The sequence below is a fragment of the Sphaeramia orbicularis genome, chromosome 16, assembly GCF_902148855.1.
Source record: "Sphaeramia orbicularis chromosome 16, fSphaOr1.1, whole genome shotgun sequence".
Classification (NCBI taxonomy): Eukaryota; Metazoa; Chordata; class Actinopteri; order Kurtiformes; family Apogonidae; genus Sphaeramia; species Sphaeramia orbicularis.
The window spans coordinates 45,742,051-45,763,090 of NC_043972.1; the positions used below are offsets into that span (position 1 = coordinate 45,742,051).

Here is a 21,040-nt window from a genome sequence, read left to right on the forward strand (position 1 = left end):
AGACCAACATTAGGTAACATGAGTTTCCTGTGAGGAACAGACCAAATGTTGAATACACAGCTTTATGGACGCCATGTAGAGCTGCCGCTACACCTAGAATGACATCCACATTTTTTCTTGGGTATCATAATACATAGTCATAAATGTAATATAGTATTAAATGTAGATTTTCAACTGTTTATTTGCATAAAAAAAACATTTGGCCACAAATTTGGGTCTGAAAGTGTGGATTTTTGACATGGAAAATGTGTAATAACCATGGTTCTAACTCTGCTTTCATTCAGACACAGAGATTATAATATGTAGGGCTGAGCAATAAAACAATAGCGATACATATCGCAAAATAACTTTTCCTCAATAGAAATATGAGACACGCTCCATACAATTTTGATAGAATTCATTCGTCCATGTTTTGACAGACATAAGAGCGGCCAATCACGATTAAGGAGCACCGCACCAATCACGCTAGAGCCACGGCAAGTTAGGTTGACGCCCACAGCACAGGTGTAAGAGCAGCCGCAGCACACACACTAATGTTTGGGCTGCAGGAGGAGATAATGAGTGTTCCCTCAGGAGAAAATGTGACCAAGAACTTGGGCGACCAGGTTACTGAAAAGTAGGGTGCAAACCGGAGTTGGATGTTCAAAGCATGTTAAGTTTCATTTTTGGTTCATGCCAGTTACAGCAGTTAAAGAATGCACCCCCACGTATAGACCCCAAGCATTGTTTGGTGAAGATGGTCTGTTTTGTTTGTGTTCTCTTTTAAAACTTGAAAGCTTTTGCCTGCTGGTCAGACTTTTAGTTTAGTTTTAAATATATATACCTGTTTTATTTATCTGAAACAGTTGTATAATGTTCTTCAGCATATCTGTCAAGCTCAACCTTTGACGGAAAATAAGCCATATTTAAATCAAAAATAACTTCTGATGTCTTCACAACTAACTTATGATTAATGGAAAATTTAAGCTTGACAAAAATTTGATTTATATCACGATACTTATCGATTTTGTCTGGTATGAAAAGAATTATTGTGATATGATTTTTTTTTCCCATATTCCCCAACCCTAATAATAGGTATGTGCATTTACGGTATATCATGTATATTAATAAAAAAGAAAACAGGCAATCAGTCCATCAGCACCATCTTCTATTTTACTGGTTGATATCACAGTTACAATAAGACGTGTTATAGCATACATTCTCTATATGCAGTAAGTGAAATGATTAATTAGTGCGGCAGAAATCAGCTGGAAACCCACAATGCAACACAAGCAGGGAAGTGATAAATGAGACAAAACCTGTACCTGTGACTTTGACAGGTTCACCTTCTGCTCTACATTAACTGTGCAGTTCAGCTGTCTCACTAGAAATATTGAAAAACCACCAAATTCCTGAATGCCACTTTAGCATGGATCTACGTCAGTCAGGGATGTCAAACTCATTTTAGTTTAGGGGCCACATACAGCCTAATATGGTCTCAATAAAAAATAATAGGAGTGAAAAAATTAAAATTACATGATGAAAAATGTTTACATCTACAAAGTTTCCATTAAAAAATGTGAACAACATCAGCAACTACAAACAACCCAAAAATGCAATTTTACTAATTGTGTCAGCTTTTCATTTGCACTAGTGCATTACAACTTACAAATCACAGTGGATCTACAAAGGCACAAAACATTTAGTTACAGGCGTAAAATAGTTGAAATTCTCTTTACTTCCATCAAGACATTACAGGTTGGTCACATTTTCATGTAATTTTACTTTTTTACATTGAAACGAAGAGAAAGTTTTGGAGTCATCATTATTTATGTATTATTATGATAGTATTTTACTGTTCTAACTGAACTGGGCTGCATGTGGCCCCTGAACAAAAATGATTTTGACACCCATGATTGTTGATATCTTTACCCTGCCCCTCAAAGGGGAGGCAAGGGGTATTGTTTTTGGTTCAGTGTGTTTGTTTCGTTGTTAACACTCTAGCAGCAAAACTATTGGTTGAATTCATACCAATTTGGGATTATAGATTGCCAGTGACCCAGAATAGATGCCATTATATTTTGGGAAAGGAAGGTCAAAGTTTCAATTTTTTAATTAATTTTTCAAAATCTTTTTTTCTTCCCATTTACTTATAATGGGCAAAATTTCACATGTCTGTAGCAGTAAAGCTATTGATTGAATTCATACAAAATTGGATTTTTAGATTGCCAGTGAGCCAGAATAGGTGTGATTACATTTTGGGAAAACTTGGTCAAAGTTCACATTTTTTATGAATTTTTAAAATCTTTTTTCCCCCATTTTCTTATAATGGGCAAAATTTCAAATGTCTTTAAAAACATCAATTTGGTTTCAATTTACTTCAAACTTGGCACATATATAGAGGCTATTGATATGCTGACATCAGCACACGCATTGACATGATGACATCAGCTGGATCGATGCTACAGTGTGTGTGTGTGTGTGTCTGTGTGTTGGGGGGGGGGGGGGGGGGGGGGGGGTTGGTGTGCCTGGCACCACTTGTTAATGTATTTTTGCACATCACAAATTCATCCCATATTCCGAATTGGATCCTTTGGCGGGCTGGTTTTGGCCCACAGGCCGTACATTTGACACCCCTATCTAGAACATTAATGAGCATTAATTCTGATGACAAATGAAATGCATGAGCATCAGATTTTGTATATCTTCTATTTAACCGGGTGGAATCCTCACTGAGATTAAAAATGTCTTTTCCAGGAGTGACCTTAATTTACTCCTGCAGTAAAATTTCAAATCGGTAACAATTTCCTCCCTGAAAAAGACTGTTTTAATTACTCTTACAGGTACACCATTTTTCAGTTTTTGCTAACTTTTTTCTTCAACCTCTCCAAGTCTACTGCTTAACTTTGTTTCATGACAGAGGTTAAAATTACATCTTTGTAGGTGTTTGAAAACTGATGCCTGCAAACCTCAGAGAAAAAGTACAGAACTCAGCAAATTATTTTTCCTTAGGCTGAAGTTTTTGATCCTGTAATGTTTGAAAAGTATTGCAGACACAGTGTGCAACATAAAAGCCACAACAAAGTCAAAAGTATTGAAGAAGGGTGAAAAGTTTTAATCATCTCAGACATTGCAGTATGTGTATACAGTGGTGGAAAAATGTTTTGGACACCCCATGCATTTGTCATATATTGCATTAAGTAATTAAAGTCAAGCATTGTGCCATTCTGGAAACCCACATGCTCCCACATGTGCACTTTTCTGTTGAGGTCAAAGCTGGATCTTTCTGCAAGGTAGTGCTCCTTGAAACACATCCAGGGCATGACATATTGAAACTGTCAAGAATTTAGTTTTTTCTTGTCAAAAAAATTGTATTTGTTTGTGTCTGATGTAGCTATAACTTTTGAAACGCAAAAAAGATTTGTCTGCAAATATTTCATGATACTACCGTGGTACCTTGCCTTCCAAGTTTAATTCGTTCCATAACAGAGTTCGTAACTCAATTTTCTCATATGTCAAATCAGTTTTCCCCATTGAAATTCATTGAAATGTCATTAATCCATTCGAGCCCTCCAAAAACCACCTCAATTTCACAATTAACATATAGATAACTTATACCAGTGAAAGCTGGAGGACAGCTTGTAGGTATTCTGGTGGTGGATCCTCCATCTCTCTGCTCACCACGGCGTCTTTAGGAGTTCTGATGGGTTCCTCCTGTTAACCCCATTTTTATATAAACAAACGGGGGGCTCTGGAGCTGCATGTGGATCCTTCATCCCTCTGCTGCAGCTCCATGTGGCTTTGGAAAATTGATAATGAGTATTTAATTTAAAATTATCTTTTTTTAGTTAATTAGTGACCATAGATGAGGGTGGGAACATGGATTGGCGGGTAAATCAAGAGCCTCACCTTTTGGTTCAACTCCTTCTTTACCGGAACAGACTGGTGCAGCGTCCGCAATATGGCCACCGCTGCCCTTTCATTCATCACAGACTTCATGTGATGTCCTTTTATGACATAGACACTGACAAACTTTATTTGACAGTTTCAGATTTACATCTAAAAATGAAATTTCAATGCAACGGGCTCAGGGGGCAGCAGCAATAAATAAATCAGACACTATATATACGCAAGAAAAAATAAATATGCATATAAAAACTATGTGTCGAGTATAGAAAAGTATGGTTCAGTGATAAACTATTATCAGTAGTAAAGACCATGAACAGTAATAAAAAAAAGATTATTTATATGTATCTATATATACAGGGTGGGGAAGCAAAATTTACAATATTTTGAGGCAGGGATTGAAAGACAGTGTATGACCAATTAGTTTATTGAAAGTCATGAGAATTTATTTACCACAAGAAAATTTACATAATAGAAAATGTTTTTATTCTATGTGTCCTCCTTCTTTCTCAATAACTGCCTTCACACGCTTCCTGAAACATGCGCAGGTGTTCCTCAAATATTCGGGTGACAACTTCTCCCATTCTTCTTTAATAGTATCTTCCAGACTTTCTGGTAATAGTTTTGCTCATAGTCATTCTCTTCTTTCCATTATAAACAGTCTTTATGGACACTCCAACTATTTTTGAAATCTCCTTTGGTGTGACAAGTGCATTCAGCAAATCACACACTCTTTGATGTTTGCTTTCCTGATTACTCATATGGGCAAAAGTTTCTGAAAAGGTATGGATAATAGTGTTAGGTATGATTATGACATCAATATATGTTTGGTTTCAAAACAATTGACGTAGTGCCTGCTGAGAAAAAACAACTAAATGTTCATTGTAAATTTTGCTTCCCCACCCTGTGTATATCTGTCTGTCTGCCTATATACATATATATATATATATATATATATATATATATATATATATATATATATATATATATATATATATGGGTTGGAAAAAATAATGGAAACACTTTCTATGATGCCACAATGTTAGGTGTTTCCATTATTTTGTCCAACCCCTGTATATTCCTCATCTAAATGGACTCTTCACAGGAAACCCACTTTCCAGGTCATTAGAAATATTTTGAAGGATAAGTTACTATAGTGATTTATTTTTCATTTCATCGACTGTAGTAAATTAGGTCAGTTTTGCAGCACAGAAAGTATAGGTAATATGTGTGGTAGTTGTATGATAATGTGTTCAACAGTGAATTGAATGTCAGGTGTAAATTATTGCCTTCACTCTGACTCTCATTTGTTCCACTATGTCTTGACAAAAGCCCACTGCGGTTTGAAACATTTTACACGTAAAGCTGATTGGAAACAAGATATATCGCACTGGCATTCTTTTTCTTCACACCCTTAATCATCCTGACACATTTTGTTCCCTCGCTTTTTGTCTTCCTGCAGGTATTTGATGGATGGAGCCGAGTCGAGCTCCGAGAGCGAAATGGAGGTAGATGATCAGAGTGAAGAGGAAACGAACACAAAGGTAAATGTGTTTTAAGTGAGCCTGGAAAAATGATGAAATCAGTGTCTGTGGCACACTTTGCAACAGTCAGTTTGACTCGAATGCTTCTTCTTTAAGACTCCGCAGAAGCAGCAGAGACAAGTCACCCCCAAAAAGACTCCAGACAAGAGGAATGAAAGTGATGAATATGCTGGCTCCACCGACGTGGACGAACCAGGTTTGCATCTGAATTTCTTAAAAGTCCCACTGACGAATGAATACAACTGAAATGAAGTGAATATTCAGCCAACATCTTCAATGACTCCACACAAGTTGTCATCTGTGTGAGGGTGAAAGGCAACTTCTGAAAAGTACCTCAAACAAGACAACCTCGCACGATCTTAGATTGTGTTTTCAGTGGACTCCCAGCCATAGTTCACCTGACAGACAGACAGATGGATGGGACAAAATGTTAGAGGAAGAAGTGGGCAGTCAGTCTGCTAGAAAAGGTGAAATAGAGGAAATTGGAAAATGACAGCAGGGATTAAAGAGGTGCTTAAAATTGAATAGAACAGAAAAAAATAGATCTTCTCAAAATGTAATTCCCCATGCATCATAGGTCAGCACACATTCTCTCATAAAGCTCAAACATTAACCAACAACCTTATTTATTACAGAAAACTGTTGGGGTTAAAGATTACAGTTTGAGTTCTATTTTATCTTATGATTATTAACAAGGACAAGAACAACAACCAGAGTTTCTGTCTTTGGCTAAAAGTACATTCCTAAACAAGTCTCATGAAATAGAGCAAAAGCACATTGCCTTTGTGACCATGACTCATAATCTACTGCACAATTCAGCAGTCAATAATATCATCAAAAACAGATCATCCTGGCAAAGTAAACGAGCTGCTCGTCCAAGGTTTTCAATTTTTAACCTCAGACTCTTCTTCACTGATGGATTTGCAGCGTTTGGCCCGTGCAAAGCTGCTGCTAAACATTTATCATAACACGAGTCAGGGCAAAAGCCCTTCAGAGAAGCAATTGAAAGTAGGGCTAGGTGACACTCAGTATTAAATAAGAAATCTTAGTGGTGACTGCTGCACAGGGTCAGTGACCAGGCCATCACAGCCCAGGTAACCGGACAAACTAACATTAATGCGTCATTAACAGTGCTTGAGCAGCTCATGAGGGAGGGAATATATTTCTGCCCATGTCTGACTGACGGAGCAGTGACTTAGTACTCACATGTACTTGACAACAGGCTACAACATAAGCTACATGACGGAACCACTAGTACTACACATGATCCTTTGAAATAATTAGCAAAGAAAATTCACTACAGGTTCTCTTTAAGCTCAGTTCTACCTCCAGGTTACCAGTAACAAGTAAAGTGTTTTGTTTTTCAGTTAAGAGAGATAACAAACTGTTTCCCCATCTCTTGAGCTGCAGATAAGGAAACTCAAAACAAAGGGTCTAAAATGTTTTCAATTTAGTGAAGGATACCTAATTAATAAAAAAGAAATTAATTTGTTTCAGTTTTATGTACGCTTGCTTCCTTGTTCTTCAGTCAGCTCGCTTCTTGATTGGCTACATTTCGTTCCACATCACAATTCAAGGAGTCATGACTGGGGAGTCGTCTGCTATCCCCACACACGAAGATTTTTGGTTGTAAACATTGAACAAGTTTAATATTTATGATTGTCGGCCCTGACCCATTTCGGAGCCGATTATCAGGACAGATTCACTCTTAACACACTTTAGACCACAGGATAATCTTATGAGACATAAAATATAAATAAATAAATAAAATTCCTCCTTCTCTTGGTCGGGAAGGGGGAAAATCGGGACAAAAACAGCCCGATTATTTTTGTGTTTGTACCCCACTTTACCTGTTTGTCACGGTCAAGCTATTGTTCAAAGTAAAAGCACTTCCTACCCACAATATCAATATCCTTCCTTCAAAATACAGGTGCAACAATACTTCCCTTAATCAGTCATAACCACCTCATGGATCACATCAAGAGGTTTCTGAAAATCATCTCGTGACCCCCCACTGGTGTTCTGCGACCCCCGCTTTGGGAACCCCTGGTCTAGAAAGTCTAATAAAGTATGGAAATTTGAAGCCCTGTTTTCCAGACCTTGAAAAGTCTGGAATTTGTGTGAAAGTCTTAATCAAGTATGGAAAAAAGTTTCTCTGAGTCGATTTTAGAGTATGCTCAAAGGCACATAATCTTGTAGCATAATAAATACATGAGGGAAGGATATAAAAAACTAGATCTGATTTCACTAATCGGTCGGTACTGGAATGATTCTAGTGAAACTTGTTTGTGTGATATCCATGCACTTTTGTGATTTTCATATGTTTTGAAAATGTTTCTGTCAGTAAAACATAATTTACTGCAAATTATGCATTGATTCATTCATACATTTATTAAAATGAACTTTTCTACTACACACAATAGGTACAATCTCAACCAATAAAGTAGGAATGCAAGTATAAAAGTACATAAAGTCAAGGTCTTGGGGGGAAAAAATAGTTTTGAAAAAGTCTAGAAAAAGTCTTGCAATTTTTTTTGTAAGTGGTTATTTACCCAGTACTGTGGCACAAAATATTGGTTTGTCTAGTACCACCGAGCCAATGAGTGCCCTCTTTATGTCATGTGTAGACTGTATCTTGTAACATAAGAAATACATTAGGAAAGCATATAAAACTGGAATGATTCTAGTGAAACTTGTTTGTGTAATATCCATGTACTTTTGTGATTTTCATAGGTTTTGAAAACATTTCTGTCAGTAAAACATAATTTACTGCCAATTATGCATTCATTTATTCATACATTTATTAAAATGATTTTTTCTCCTACACACAACTGGTACAATCAGCGTAAAAAGTAGGAACGCAAGTATAAAAGTACAGAAAGTCAAGGTCTCGGGGGGGGGGGGGGGGGGGGAGGATTGCAGTTTTGAAAAGGTCTGGAATTTGTATTTGGATACAGAGCAAACACCCTGCATGTAGACTGGTCCATGTGTTGTATGGATCCAAGTGCTGCTGCATTGTAGTAGCCATGAGTCATGAGGAGGGATTTGTTTCTCTAAGCTCGTACAGCGAGAGAGTTCAGCAGTGAAGATGAAGAGGCCTGAATGAATTGAGAGGGGCAAAGGGGGGCCACATGAGAGACTGGGAGCTGAACAAAGGGGCCGACCTTTATGAAGCACTAGGAAACGGATGGATTTAAAACTGGCATGCAAAAGGAACAGAGCTACGTCATAGTGTAAAATGCTGTTTAAGGGAGTCTGAAGATGGGAGGAAGATTGTAATCATTGTGAAGGGACTTGAGCATGATTCTCATTTCTATGTTAATGCAGGGCCACAAGTGCAGGGGTGCATTAGTGAAGAGACGCAACAAACATTCAGGGGGAGATGGCAATTTAATTAGAACTGCTTGTTTTTGCTTGTTAACACCACAAAAGTGTACCCTATTGAGAAACATTGCACTCTCTGACCTATTGATATAGACCGTTTCATAGCAATGCATATTCGTGTCAAACTCAGTTGATTGGTTCTAAGAAAGGAGCCATACATGCAGGAAAAACAAACTAACAAACTGTGGCAAGTTTGTGTCGTCCGTGAGGAGATGTTTCTCACTTTAAATAATTTTTAAAGATTTTTTTATGGCTTTTTTTTCCTTATTCTGTCATTTTTTTTAAATGCATCAAGTAGTTGCTTGATCTACTGTATAAAATGGCAGTAAAATTATGATAAATACGGATCAGCGTTTCCTAAAGTCCAGGATGACATCCTTTATATGGTTTGGTCCACAACTATAAGATATTCACCATAAATAGATCTGTTTGGCTGATTAACTGGCATTGATTGAACATTTTATTAACTTTAACTTTATTAACTCACTAGTAGCAGAACTTGATTCTGACAAGGACCAGTGGCTGATTATCAGGCTTCTACACCAAGAGCATTGCCATGAAAGTGGCTACAGGATGACTGATTTATTACTTTGAACTTGATCTTCAGTGCAATAAAGATACTTTATATTTAGCAGTGACCACTTTTTTTCCTAATCCACTCTGGCTCGACCTCTAATATTAACTGTAATGTCACAGAGAAATGAAGAAACCAGAAAATATCGAAAATTATGCACTGTGGTTCTTCTTCTTTTTTTTTTTTTTTTAAATCTGTCTTCCACATTACTCAAACTGATTAGTTGTTAAAATAGATGATTAATTAAGTAAAAGTCTAATATTAACATCTCCATTAGGGCTGCGTAATTTTGGCCAAAAATAAAATCCTGATTTTTTTCTAAAAACTCGATTTCAATTTTTGGGTAAAACTACAAAAGACAACAGAAGTCGGCATGTCATTTTCGTGAGCAGGCTGCAATGCAAGGCACTGCTCCCTACCTCAAATCTGTGATGGTATCACAGAATCCCCAAAAATTCTGTGATGGGCCTAGAGAAGGGATACCAATGCAAGCCAGTGACCGGCATCAGGTGTGCGTGTGTGCGTGCGTGGACCACATAATATGAGGTCCCCATGCAGTTCTATTTAAATTGGGAGATCCGTGCATGGATGAGACCGACCCAGGACACACTGGAGGGATTATATCTCTGGGCTGGCCTGGGAACGCATAGGGATTCCCCCGGAGCTGGTGGATGTGGCTGGGGATAGGACTGTTTGGGCTACTCTGCTAAGGCTGCTGCCCCCGTGACCCGGACCCAGATTGAATGAAGATGGTAAGGTATGGATCCATGCGGGACAGTGTAAGATGAGGGATCCCCATGCAGTGATATTTGAATTGGGAGATCCGTGCATAAAACCATGGCTTACACTGGTATCACTACTGTGGGCCCATCACAGATTTAAGGTCTTTGGTCATTACATGGACTTCTGTGAAAGACCGCTCTCAACTAAGAACATGCATATAAAATACCAGTAATTTAAAAGGTACTAAAAGTATAACAACTATGTCCCTTAAGAGCATCTTAAAGCAGAATCTGATTCAGTCAAGTAGAAAAACATCTACATCTGTATTTTTTTTCCCATTCATTTAAAATGACTTTGAATGTATTTACAGAGACCAGTTCCTTCAGTTTGATCTCCTTCTGTAGGCTGTTCCAGGCAGTGCAACCAGCTTCCTTTTCCAGTTCTACGAATGTTGTTAATGCACTGGATCGACTAATAAACCTCTGATCTCACAGGTGACGATGACGACTCTGCCGTGGACACAGAGGATGAGCTGCAGAGGTAAACTAAACAAACTGTGTTGATGTAACTCAATTTACTCCATCATATCATATTATTGTGCAGTGATGCAACAAAGCAAGCCTTTCCTTTTTTTTGCATAGAGTAACATGAGATAATTCCTTTTTAAAAACTGTTTAGTATATCTATATAGAGCACGGGTGTCAAACTCATTTTAGTTCAGGGGGTAACTTCAGCCCAACATGATGTGAAGTGGGTGTGACCAGTAAAATAATAACATAATAATATATAAATAATGTCAACTCCAAACTTTTCTCTGTTTTAGAGTAAAAAATGTAAAATTACTAAAAGAAAATATTTACATACAGAAATTATCCTTTAAAAAAATGCGAATAATTTGAGCAACTATGAACAAACTGAAATTTATAAAGAAAATGAAGGCAAATTTATCAATATTATGCCTCATCTTCTCATTTATACATGTATATTACAACTTACAGATCCAAGTGAATCTTCAAATACACAACATTTACTAATAGGCAGAATATTATTAAAATTGCACTTATTTCTCTTAAGATGTTTCATGTTGTTCATATTTGTTCAGGTTATTCACACTTTTTGTGAAAAGATAGTTTGTAAAGATTTGACTTATCTGTTGTGGGTATCTGGGACATCATAATTGCTCCCTGTACAGGTCCACAATCATATGCTGTATTCTGACAATGCTACTCAACATCTGGAAAAGACTCGCATTAATTCAAGCACTGATTTTAAATGTGCTTTTGTTTGATTGTTTATATGTTTCTATTTTGTATATATAGCCTGTAAAAATCTCAAGAAATATGTTGTTGTAGAAAAGATTGAATTGGACTGAATGTGTCCCCTGAACTAATATGATTAATATCTTCAGTGTAATTTTTGCATTTCACAAATTTATCACAGGGGTCAGATTGGACCCTTTAGCAGCCGGTTTTGGCCCATGGGCTGTATGTTTGACACCCAGGATACAGAGTGCAGCTACTAATTGGTGTGATCATTTTTGAGGGGGGTGAGGATTTATTTTACGATACTTTTGTGTGTTTTGGATAGGGTGGAGAACGAAAACCAACAGAAGAAAGCATCAGCAGCGAAGAAGGCGGTGAAGGAGGAGGAGGATCCCTATGGGGGGTCGACGGATGAGAACACAGATGCTGAGGCTGAAGTGGACCACCCCATACCCGAATTACCAGGTACGTCTGTTCTTGCCCATTTGTCCTCTCATCTTCTGTCTGTCCGAGGTTCTGTCACAGGAACAGATGTCCTCCAGCCTCCATCACCATCAGCGACAGAAAGTAATTGGTCAGCTTTCTGCTTTCCACAAGAACAGATCAATTTCTTTTGTCCTCTCGTTTGTTCCTTCCTCCCATTCACAATGGCAAAATAATTGCTCTTCCCACATATTGTGTGGTCATTAGTTGTGTTCTTTTCCTTTTTTCTAAAAATGTCTTTCAGACTTCCTGTCAGGGAAACGTTTTTTCCTCTACGGCAAATTCCCTAATAATGAGAGGCGCCTACTGCTGCGGTATATTGTTGCATTTAACGGGTAAGAAAGACTTATTATTATTCATTTACAAAAAACATCAAGTTCATTCATGTCATGAAAATGTGCAGTGAAGAAAGAAAAGTAACACTTCATATTAAGGTCCTTGTAGGAAGTTAATGGGCGTTAAGGAATCTTGTTAGATGTTTATTAATGTTCTTGTGTGTTAATAAGGCTTTGGAAGTGTAAATAACAGCAACATGTCAGATTGTAGGACACAGATAAAAAAAAACTACATTTTATCCAGATGGACATGTATGACATTGTTAAGATAATGTATGACAGAAGTACCAACACCTTCTATTTACACTGAAACACAGAATCAAACCACAAACCTGGTCCAGCTTCACAGGTCCTCCATTCAGGGTACTTGCACAGGTCTTGAAAGGGTTCGCACAGGTGCTTGAAAACCTTGAAAATGTTGTGTTTTCAAGGTCTGAAAAGTGCTTGAATTTCAGTTTAAGTGCTTGAAAGTGCTTGCAATTATAACTCTGTGATGTGATTTATGTATTTATTTTTAATATTATCTCAGGTTAGATGGTTCTGCAAGGTTAGATGCCAAGCCAAAGCTACTTGCAGAGAGGTAATACATTTTGAAAAATAAAACTTTATGTTGAAAAAGTATATTCCCAGGTGTTCACAGGTCGAGTCCAGGTACATTTTTATCTTCATCATTGTCTCGGTGCGAGTGTGTCTGAAGGATGCCAAGTGGCCTCCCTTTTTCTTTTTGGATAAAACTGTGTGTTCTCCTTTATTTTTAAACTTGAATAAACATATCTATCTATTATGAAACATAGTTTTAGATGTTTATAGCATAATACAATGTACATCATTGTGATAAAAAGCCAAAAAAAAATCATAACTATATGTATTCCTGTAGATGTGTGTTTTACTCCAGTGATAAGGTGCTGTGCTGGAAAAATATGAAAATGACCCTTAAAAGTGCTTGAAAAATACTTGAATTTGACCTTGAAAATGTGAATGAACCCTGTGAAAGTCTTAAAAAGTGTGGCATTTTGAAACGCTGTTTTCCAGACCTTGAAAATTCTGGAATTTTGTGTGAAAGTCTTAATAAATCATGGAAAAAAGTTTCTCTCATAGTTGAATTTTAGAGTATGCTCAAAGGCACATAATCTTGTACCATAATAAATACATGAGGGAAGGATATAAAAAACTAGATCTGGTTTCACTAACCGGTCGGTACTGGAATGATTCTAGTGAAACTTGTTTGTGTGATATCCATGCACTTTTGTGATTTTCATATGTTTTGAAAATGTTTCTTTAAGTAAAACATAATTTACTGCAAATTATGCATTCATTCATTCATACAATTATTAAGATGAACTTTTTTACTACACACAATAGGTACAATCTCAACCAATAAAGTAGGAATGCAAGTATAAAAGTACATTAAGTCAAGGTGTTTGGGGGGGGGGGGTAGCAGTTTTGAAAAAGTCTTGCAATTTTTTTCCTAAGTAGCTATTTACACAGTACTGTGGCACAAAATGTAGGTTTGTCTATTATTACAGAGTCAATCAGCACCCTCTTTATATTGTGTAGACTGGTAAGTTGTCACATCCCAAAACGTTACATCCCGAAAAGTACCAAGGCAATCAGATAGCAAATAGGTCAGACCTGAAAATGCAAATATGCAAAGGAATGCACTGAAGTGTATGCCATATATCACCACAGTACTGTGGCAACAAGAGGATGAGTTCATGTAACAGATTGGCTCTAGTACAAATGCTAACATTTGATTGGCTCTGTGACAGTAGACAAACTGATATTTCGTGTCATAGTACTGTGGCAGTAACCACTGCCTTATTTTTTTATAAGGAGCAAGCACCCTGTCCATTGGAATGAATACTGTCTGTCGTCAAGGCTGCTACAATGTGAATTAAACCGCACATAATAAGATGCGTGCCTTCATCAAAACTCGCCATTTTCAGGATGTAGCTGCAGCAGAGGTTATTGTCCTTTGACGCAGAGACACTTTGAAAACGACAGCACACAGATACAGTAAGGGAGGAGAATACATGTAGATAAGTAGGTAGACAGCACAGTGGGCAAATGCAACCATTTTACAAAACTCAACTAGTTTTTCAACAGCCTCAAACAGAACTTTGGAAAAAAATATGCAATTGTCATTAAAATTACAGCCCCATTTTTCAATCATCCACAAAGACAGAAAAGCGCTGTCTGTTTAACAAAGGATTAAGTTTACCAGGCAAGACAAGTTTATTTATATTATACATTTCACACACCAAGACAAACCAGTGTGGTTTACATAAATGAAAGGAACATCAAGAGGAAATGAAAATGTGCTTAAACAATTAAAGGTCAAAATACTAATATAGAAATGGTAAAAAAAAAAAAAATACAGGATGCATAAAATCATAATAGAAAAGAACAAAATCGTAAATATAAAATCTGTATTGAAACGATTAAAAGAATATACATCTGTCCAGACATGCACAGCAGTAAAAATGTCTAAAAAGCAACAAAAAAGTTCCAGTTAAAACATTACAAAGTATGAATAAATCTTAATAAAACAAGTAAAGATCATGATAAAATTTAACAACTAGAAGCACTCGGAGAGCGCAGACCTCCACCAAGGCTGATCAGTGGCCCCCCGTGGGCCCCCCCACCCCCGATCACCACCAAAATTTAATCATTTCTTCCTTATCCCATTTCCAACAAACCCTGAAAATTTCATCCAAATCTGTCCATAACTTTTTGAGTTATGTTGCACACTAACGGACAGACAGACAGACAGACAAACAAACAAACCCTGGCAAAAACATAACCTCCTTGGCGGAGGTAATAACGCTTTTACATAATTGTGTGAAGTAAAGTAACGTGTTTGCGAAACTATTATAAACAGTTGTACAAACTAATTTCTAATACTCGAACATTTATAACTATCAAACTGTTTATAAGTGTCTATTAAATGCTTTTAAATCAGAATCAGATCACTTTATTGTCATTCAGGCCAATTACATCAGCGATGCACCGCAGAATGAATGACCATGCAAGGTCAACAATAAAAACATAGTTAAAAAAACACCTGAGATAAAATAAGGCATAAAATACAGGTGAGGTAGTGCAGTGAGTGAATAAATATAAAATGAGAGAATAAATACGTACTTATTGGACAAATAAATAGGTACTTATTGCACAAATAAGTAAAAAGTTATTGCACAACTTTCCAGGTAATTGCACATCCCCTATTTACAGTCCTTTGTTTAAAAGACAGATGGCAGTGGGAAAGAAACTGCTCCTGAATCTAGCAGTTTTGCATTTCAGGCAGCAGTACCTTCTGCCTGAGGGTAGGAGGGAAAACAGTCCACAGGCAGGGTGAGGGGGGTCTTTAGAAATCTGCAATGCCCTTGACAGGAAACGTCCCTTATAGGAGGCAGTGAGACCCCAGTGATCCTCTCAGCAGCCTTCACCTCTGTCTTCAGTGCCTTCACGTCAGAGGCACTGCTGCTCTCATGCCACAAAATGTCTTATAATGTAACAGTAAACATGATTCTAATGTTATTTACCCTTGTTAATAGTCTATTTAACCCTTTCATGCGTGAATTATGAGAAGCTTAATCAAGATTTTTTTTCCCTGAGTGTTTTTATTCCTCTTTAGGCATGAAAAAAAAAATATGATTGAATTTTTTTTATTTATTTATTTATTGTTTATGAACCTATTTTTCATGGAGTTGCACACATGTCCACTCAGATGGACACCATGCGTTTCAATTTTGAAGCAAAGAAACATGTATTTACTGATATACTGTGTGAAAACGATGAAATAAAACATTTTCAGTGCTACTAATCTGATCATATTTTAACATACTTTAATACTTATTACTTCATGGAGATAATATGAAAAAAAAAAAGTAAAAAACAAAACAAAACTGTTAATTACTGTAAAATAACAGTTAACAATTGATTTACACTCAAACATGTTAGTGCAGATCAGGTTTATCAAGAACAGCAAAGTTACAGTAATGGTATGAATGTCAGTGTATTATGGGATGGTGCTTAAGTTGTCCACTGTGTTGGCTGATATGGAACTAAAACAACCAAACCCATGAATTTATAAGAGAACAGCTGGAGGATAACTGTCCACTGTAGTGACCAGTATGAATGAAAGGGTTAATGCTTGATCATGTTAATAAGCATTTTTATTATTTAATCTATGAACTAGAACCGGTTAAGTAATGCTTTTTATGAGGACCTCAGTAAAAAGTGTTGCCCAAATGCATGTAAAAACCAAAGGTCACAGACTGTGGTATTATTGTTGTTTATTTTTTATTTTTGCCCTAGGGTCATTGAGGATTACATGACAGAGAAGGTGCAGTTTGTGGTGACGAGTGAAGGATGGCACGACTCCTTCGAAGACGTGAGTTCATGTTTTTCCTATTTTGTCTTCCATTTTACTCTTAAACATCATCAGACAGCGCTGTTCATGACCCACAAGGGTTTTCCAGGGAACTTCAGTGGTGGAGGGGTAAAGTATCTTTTCACTGTGTTGCTCCAAATGGCACAGATGGCACTGGAATTCTCCCATAATGCACTGATGCAGCAACAAACCTGTGTAGTTTTTTGTGTTAAATGCTTTGACTGGCATCTAAAGAAGTTTCATGAATATAGTTTATAATGAGTTTCTCTTCCCATCTGTTCACTTGTAATTTATTTTTTAAAAAAAACTACACTATATGGACAAAAGTATTGGGACACGTTGAATTCAAGTGTTTCTTTTCTAACAGGGGTCTGGGATACAAAACAATGACAAATGTCATAATATAGTTTTATTATGGTGTTAAATGTCTTTGCATTGTGTTAGTTTGGTTTAAATTGTTATCTTTGTTTCCAAAATGCCTCAGATGGTTTTTACCTAATTTCTCTTAACACTGATTTTTTTTTTTTATCCATAACTATGATTACCTCCGCCATGGAGGTTATGTTTTTGCCAGGGTTTGTTTGTTTGTCTGTTTGTTTGTTTGTCTGTCCGTTAGTGTGCAACATAACTCAAAAAGTTATGGACAGATTTGGATGAAATTTTCAGGGTTTGTTGGAAATGGGATAAGGAAGAAATGATTAAATTTTGGTGGTGATCGGGAGTGGGGGGGGGGGGCACTGATCAGCCTTGGCGGAGGTCTGCACTCTCCGAGTGCTTCTAGTTTTAAATGTTCTACCTCTAAATTTTTAAAATATTTTTCATGCTCTGACTGCAAATTATAATTTTCTGCCACAGTTAACCATCTACTTTCTTCACATCTCACTTAGGAAGAAAAATCTCCCATTAAACTGTAAGGAAATATTTTGGAGTTTATAAAATATATGGACAAAAATATTGGGACACATCATGGCCACAGTTGTAAGATGTCCTGTTCATGCTGATTTGAAATGTAAACATCAAAGATGACAATTTGAATTCAATTTAAATTAACTTAGCTGTGGTAGAAAATTATTATTTACAGTCAGAGCATGGAAAACAGTTTAGTAATTTAAAGGTAGAACGTTTAAAATCATAGTCATGGATTTAAAAAAAAAAACAATGTCGAGAGTAACTGAGTAAAAACCATCTCTGGGGCATTTTAGAAGCAAAGATAACAATTTAAACCAAACTAACCAATGAAATGACATTTATCCCAAAATATTTTATTTATCCCCAACTATATTATGACCAGAGTTCCCTCCCGAATTTACAAATCTGCATTTAATACCTTAAAAAAAGTCTTTAAAAAGTATTGAATTTTATATGGTAGGTCTGAAGTTATGTTGCATAAATTTGTTGGCTGTATTGTGTTAAATGTGTCTGTTAAATGTTCAAACTGCAAAGAAATTAATGTTAGTTGACTCAGTTCCACCTCTTCCAGCCCGACAATTTATATTGAAAGTAGGAGCCAATTATCCCTAACTTTGCAGCCCCCGATGAAAAATGACTCAGAACAGTGGGAATCAAGGCATTGAAGTAAAAAATACATTTTTCTAAATTTAAGGAGTCATGAATTTTTGCCACTATGGCTGTGAAATGGGGATTAAATTCTGTTCTAAGTAGTCTTTAAGGAGTGATATTTTGCTTTTTTAAATGGAATTATGCTTTTTAAAACATTTCCCTGTGGTCTACATAAACTGTAAATGCTATGCTTGGGTCTGAATTCTTCATTAATTCAACTCCACAGGTCCATCTTCAACCCTATTTCTGAGTAATGACGCCAGAAAGGTGGTTTTGAGCACTGGCCCTTTAAATGCAAATGAGCCACTTCATACCCCACCTCCTCCAGGTTGTTGGCTGTGCTGCTCTGTCCTGTTCAGCCACTTGTGTTCATTAATACAACCAAAAGATGAACATTTTAGGTAATCAGCTCGAAGTGTGGACATATTTTCAGTATGGACTACAAAAGGCTGCTGCTGATAAACAGTTTTGGCGTAGTCGGAGAAATGTTCGTCGGAAGTCTTGACCTTATATGTGCAAATGTCATGACGTAACCAGTTATAAAATGTAACAAATTAAGAAGGAATTAAAACGGGTTGTAGAAATCCACTTGATTTTTGCCAAAATGAATATAAAGATAGCTTTGGAGCACCTGGAGGGTTCAAATTCAAACTTTTTGACCTATTAGGGTCAAAATACACAAATAAATGAACTAATAAAAGTGGGTTTAGCGAAATATGACCTCTTTAAAAGGTCGTAAAGAGTCTTAAATTTGACATTTGTCATTATTGTTTTGTATCCCAGGCCCCTGATAGAAAAGAAACACCTGAATTCAACGTGTCCACATACTTTTGTCCATGTAGTGTATATATCCTCACTGTTCCTCTGACGTTCACTCTGGTTTCACCCACAGGCGCTGATGGAGAACGGCAATCTGAACTTCGTCAAACCTACATGGATTTATGCCATCAATGAGCGACAGAAGCTGCTGCCGTATCAGCCGTACACTGTGGTGCCATAAACACACTGTACCTTCACAGAGACACGTACATCTTGATGAAGACGCCGTGAGCAAAGCCATACACGATTTCAACTCTACTTAGATGAAACAATAACCCACGCAGTTTATTATCTTGGTTTGAATTTTTATGCATTATTATTCAAACTGCTCAAAAGTGTCTCTTAGCCTGATCTCTGTTGTACAAAGGAGGATTAGAGACACACTGAGAAGGAAAGAAACAGCTGATATTTCTGAGAAGTCATGAACAAAAAATCTGAATATTGTGAGATTAAAGGTAGCATATTTGAGGAAAAAGTTCTGAAGTTCTAATATTTCAAGAAAAAAAGTATAAAACAGTAGAAAAATATATATGGCAATAAAGTCTGATATGAAATGATACATTTCTGATATTTCACAAGCACAAATAGTCAAAAATATTTTCAGCATAAAGTTGGAATATTGTGAGAAAAAAGTTCAAATTATTCTAGAAATTCAAATTTTTTAAGACAGAAATCATACTAGAAAAGTTAAGAGTCAAAATATCCACCTGCTGGGTGATAAGGTCAAAAACGTAATGTCTCTGTTTTCATAGTTATGGACAATTTGTAATTTTAATAGTTTTTTTTTTTTTTTGGCTCCATGAACATGAAATATATTCACAATTCATATAGTGCCAGAAGCAAATGGGTTGCATTTTAAATTTTTGTTGAGCTAGAAAGGTCTCCAGAGGACTATTGTTGATTTTGGAATGCAACAGAACATTGATTAATCCGAAACAAAAAAAAATCAATATATTGGCCAGCCCTATGCAGCATTTGAACACATCATCTATATTTGAAAATAGTTGAGCTTGCAACATGAGGACCCCTTTGTCATATTATTTGATGATTTCTTAATTTTTACTTGTGATGTATTTTGCAAAATATTCCAACGTAACTCAACAGTGATATGATCACAGGTGTAAGAAAATATCAGTATTATGTTATTGTGTTGATTCTTAAAAATAATATGTAAATGAAGATTCACAGCAGACAGTGTATTGTATGTTTCCCCGCCCACTACAGCAGCCAGTGTTAGCGGAGACAGGAAGTAGTCTAAGGGCTTGAACGTTACACAGTTAGTCATTCATTTTAATCTTCCTTAATAAAGAAAGACCAGAGGAGATCAATTAGAGCCATGCAAGATCAAATACATGTAAATCTGAGGGTCACACTGTTCAAATATTAAACAGGTAGATTATGGGGATTCACTCAACTTTGGATACATACACTATATGGACAAAAGTAATGGGACACGTTGAATTCAGGTGGTTTTCTAACAGGGGTTTGGGCATCTCCCAATCTCCCATTTAACTTTGAGGAAATACTGATGTTTTTATCTCAAATCAGCATGAACAGAACATCTTACAGCTGTAGACATGATGTGTCCCAATATTTTTGTCCATATAGTTTATACACATCAATATTTCCTTAAAGTTTAAACTTAGATTTTTCTTCTTAAGTGAGATGTGAAGAAAGTAGATGGTTAGTTGTGGTAGAAAATTATTTACAGTCAGAGCATGAAAAAATATTTGAGAAATTTAGAGGTAGAACATTTAAAATCAGGCACTGATTTAAAAAAAAAAATCAATGTTGAGATAACAATTTGAACCAAACTAACCAATGCAATATTTATCATAATATTAAACTATATTTTAACCTGGAGGGTTCAACTTTAAACTTTTTGAACTATTAGGATCAAAATACACAAATGAACCAAAGACTTATAAAAGTGGGTTTAGCGAAATATTACCTCCTTAAAAGGTCTTAAAAAGTCTTAAATTTGACATTTGTCATTGTTGTTTTGTATCCCTGACCCCTGTTAGAAAAGAAACACCTGAATTCAACGTGTCCACATACTTTTGTCCGTATAGTGT

General features: G+C 36.3%; 1 protein-coding gene across 2 annotated transcripts in view; it reads left to right on the top strand.

Moving 5' to 3' along the window:
- The window catches only part of xrcc1 (X-ray repair complementing defective repair in Chinese hamster cells 1), a 49,560-nt gene extending 28,961 nt beyond the window's left edge, over positions 1 to 20,599 (top strand). For both annotated transcript variants that reach the window (XM_030158644.1, XM_030158645.1), the window contains exons 11-17: positions 5,348 to 5,429; positions 5,526 to 5,625; positions 10,605 to 10,650; positions 11,698 to 11,837; positions 12,100 to 12,190; positions 16,511 to 16,586; positions 19,039 to 20,599. In XM_030158644.1, coding sequence (XP_030014504.1) covers positions 5,348 to 5,429; positions 5,526 to 5,625; positions 10,605 to 10,650; positions 11,698 to 11,837; positions 12,100 to 12,190; positions 16,511 to 16,586; positions 19,039 to 19,146 — 643 coding nt within the window. In that variant the 3' untranslated portion in view covers positions 19,147 to 20,599. The remainder of the gene's footprint in view (positions 1 to 5,347; positions 5,430 to 5,525; positions 5,626 to 10,604; positions 10,651 to 11,697; positions 11,838 to 12,099; positions 12,191 to 16,510; positions 16,587 to 19,038) is intronic.
- Positions 20,600 to 21,040: the final 441 nt, after the last annotated feature.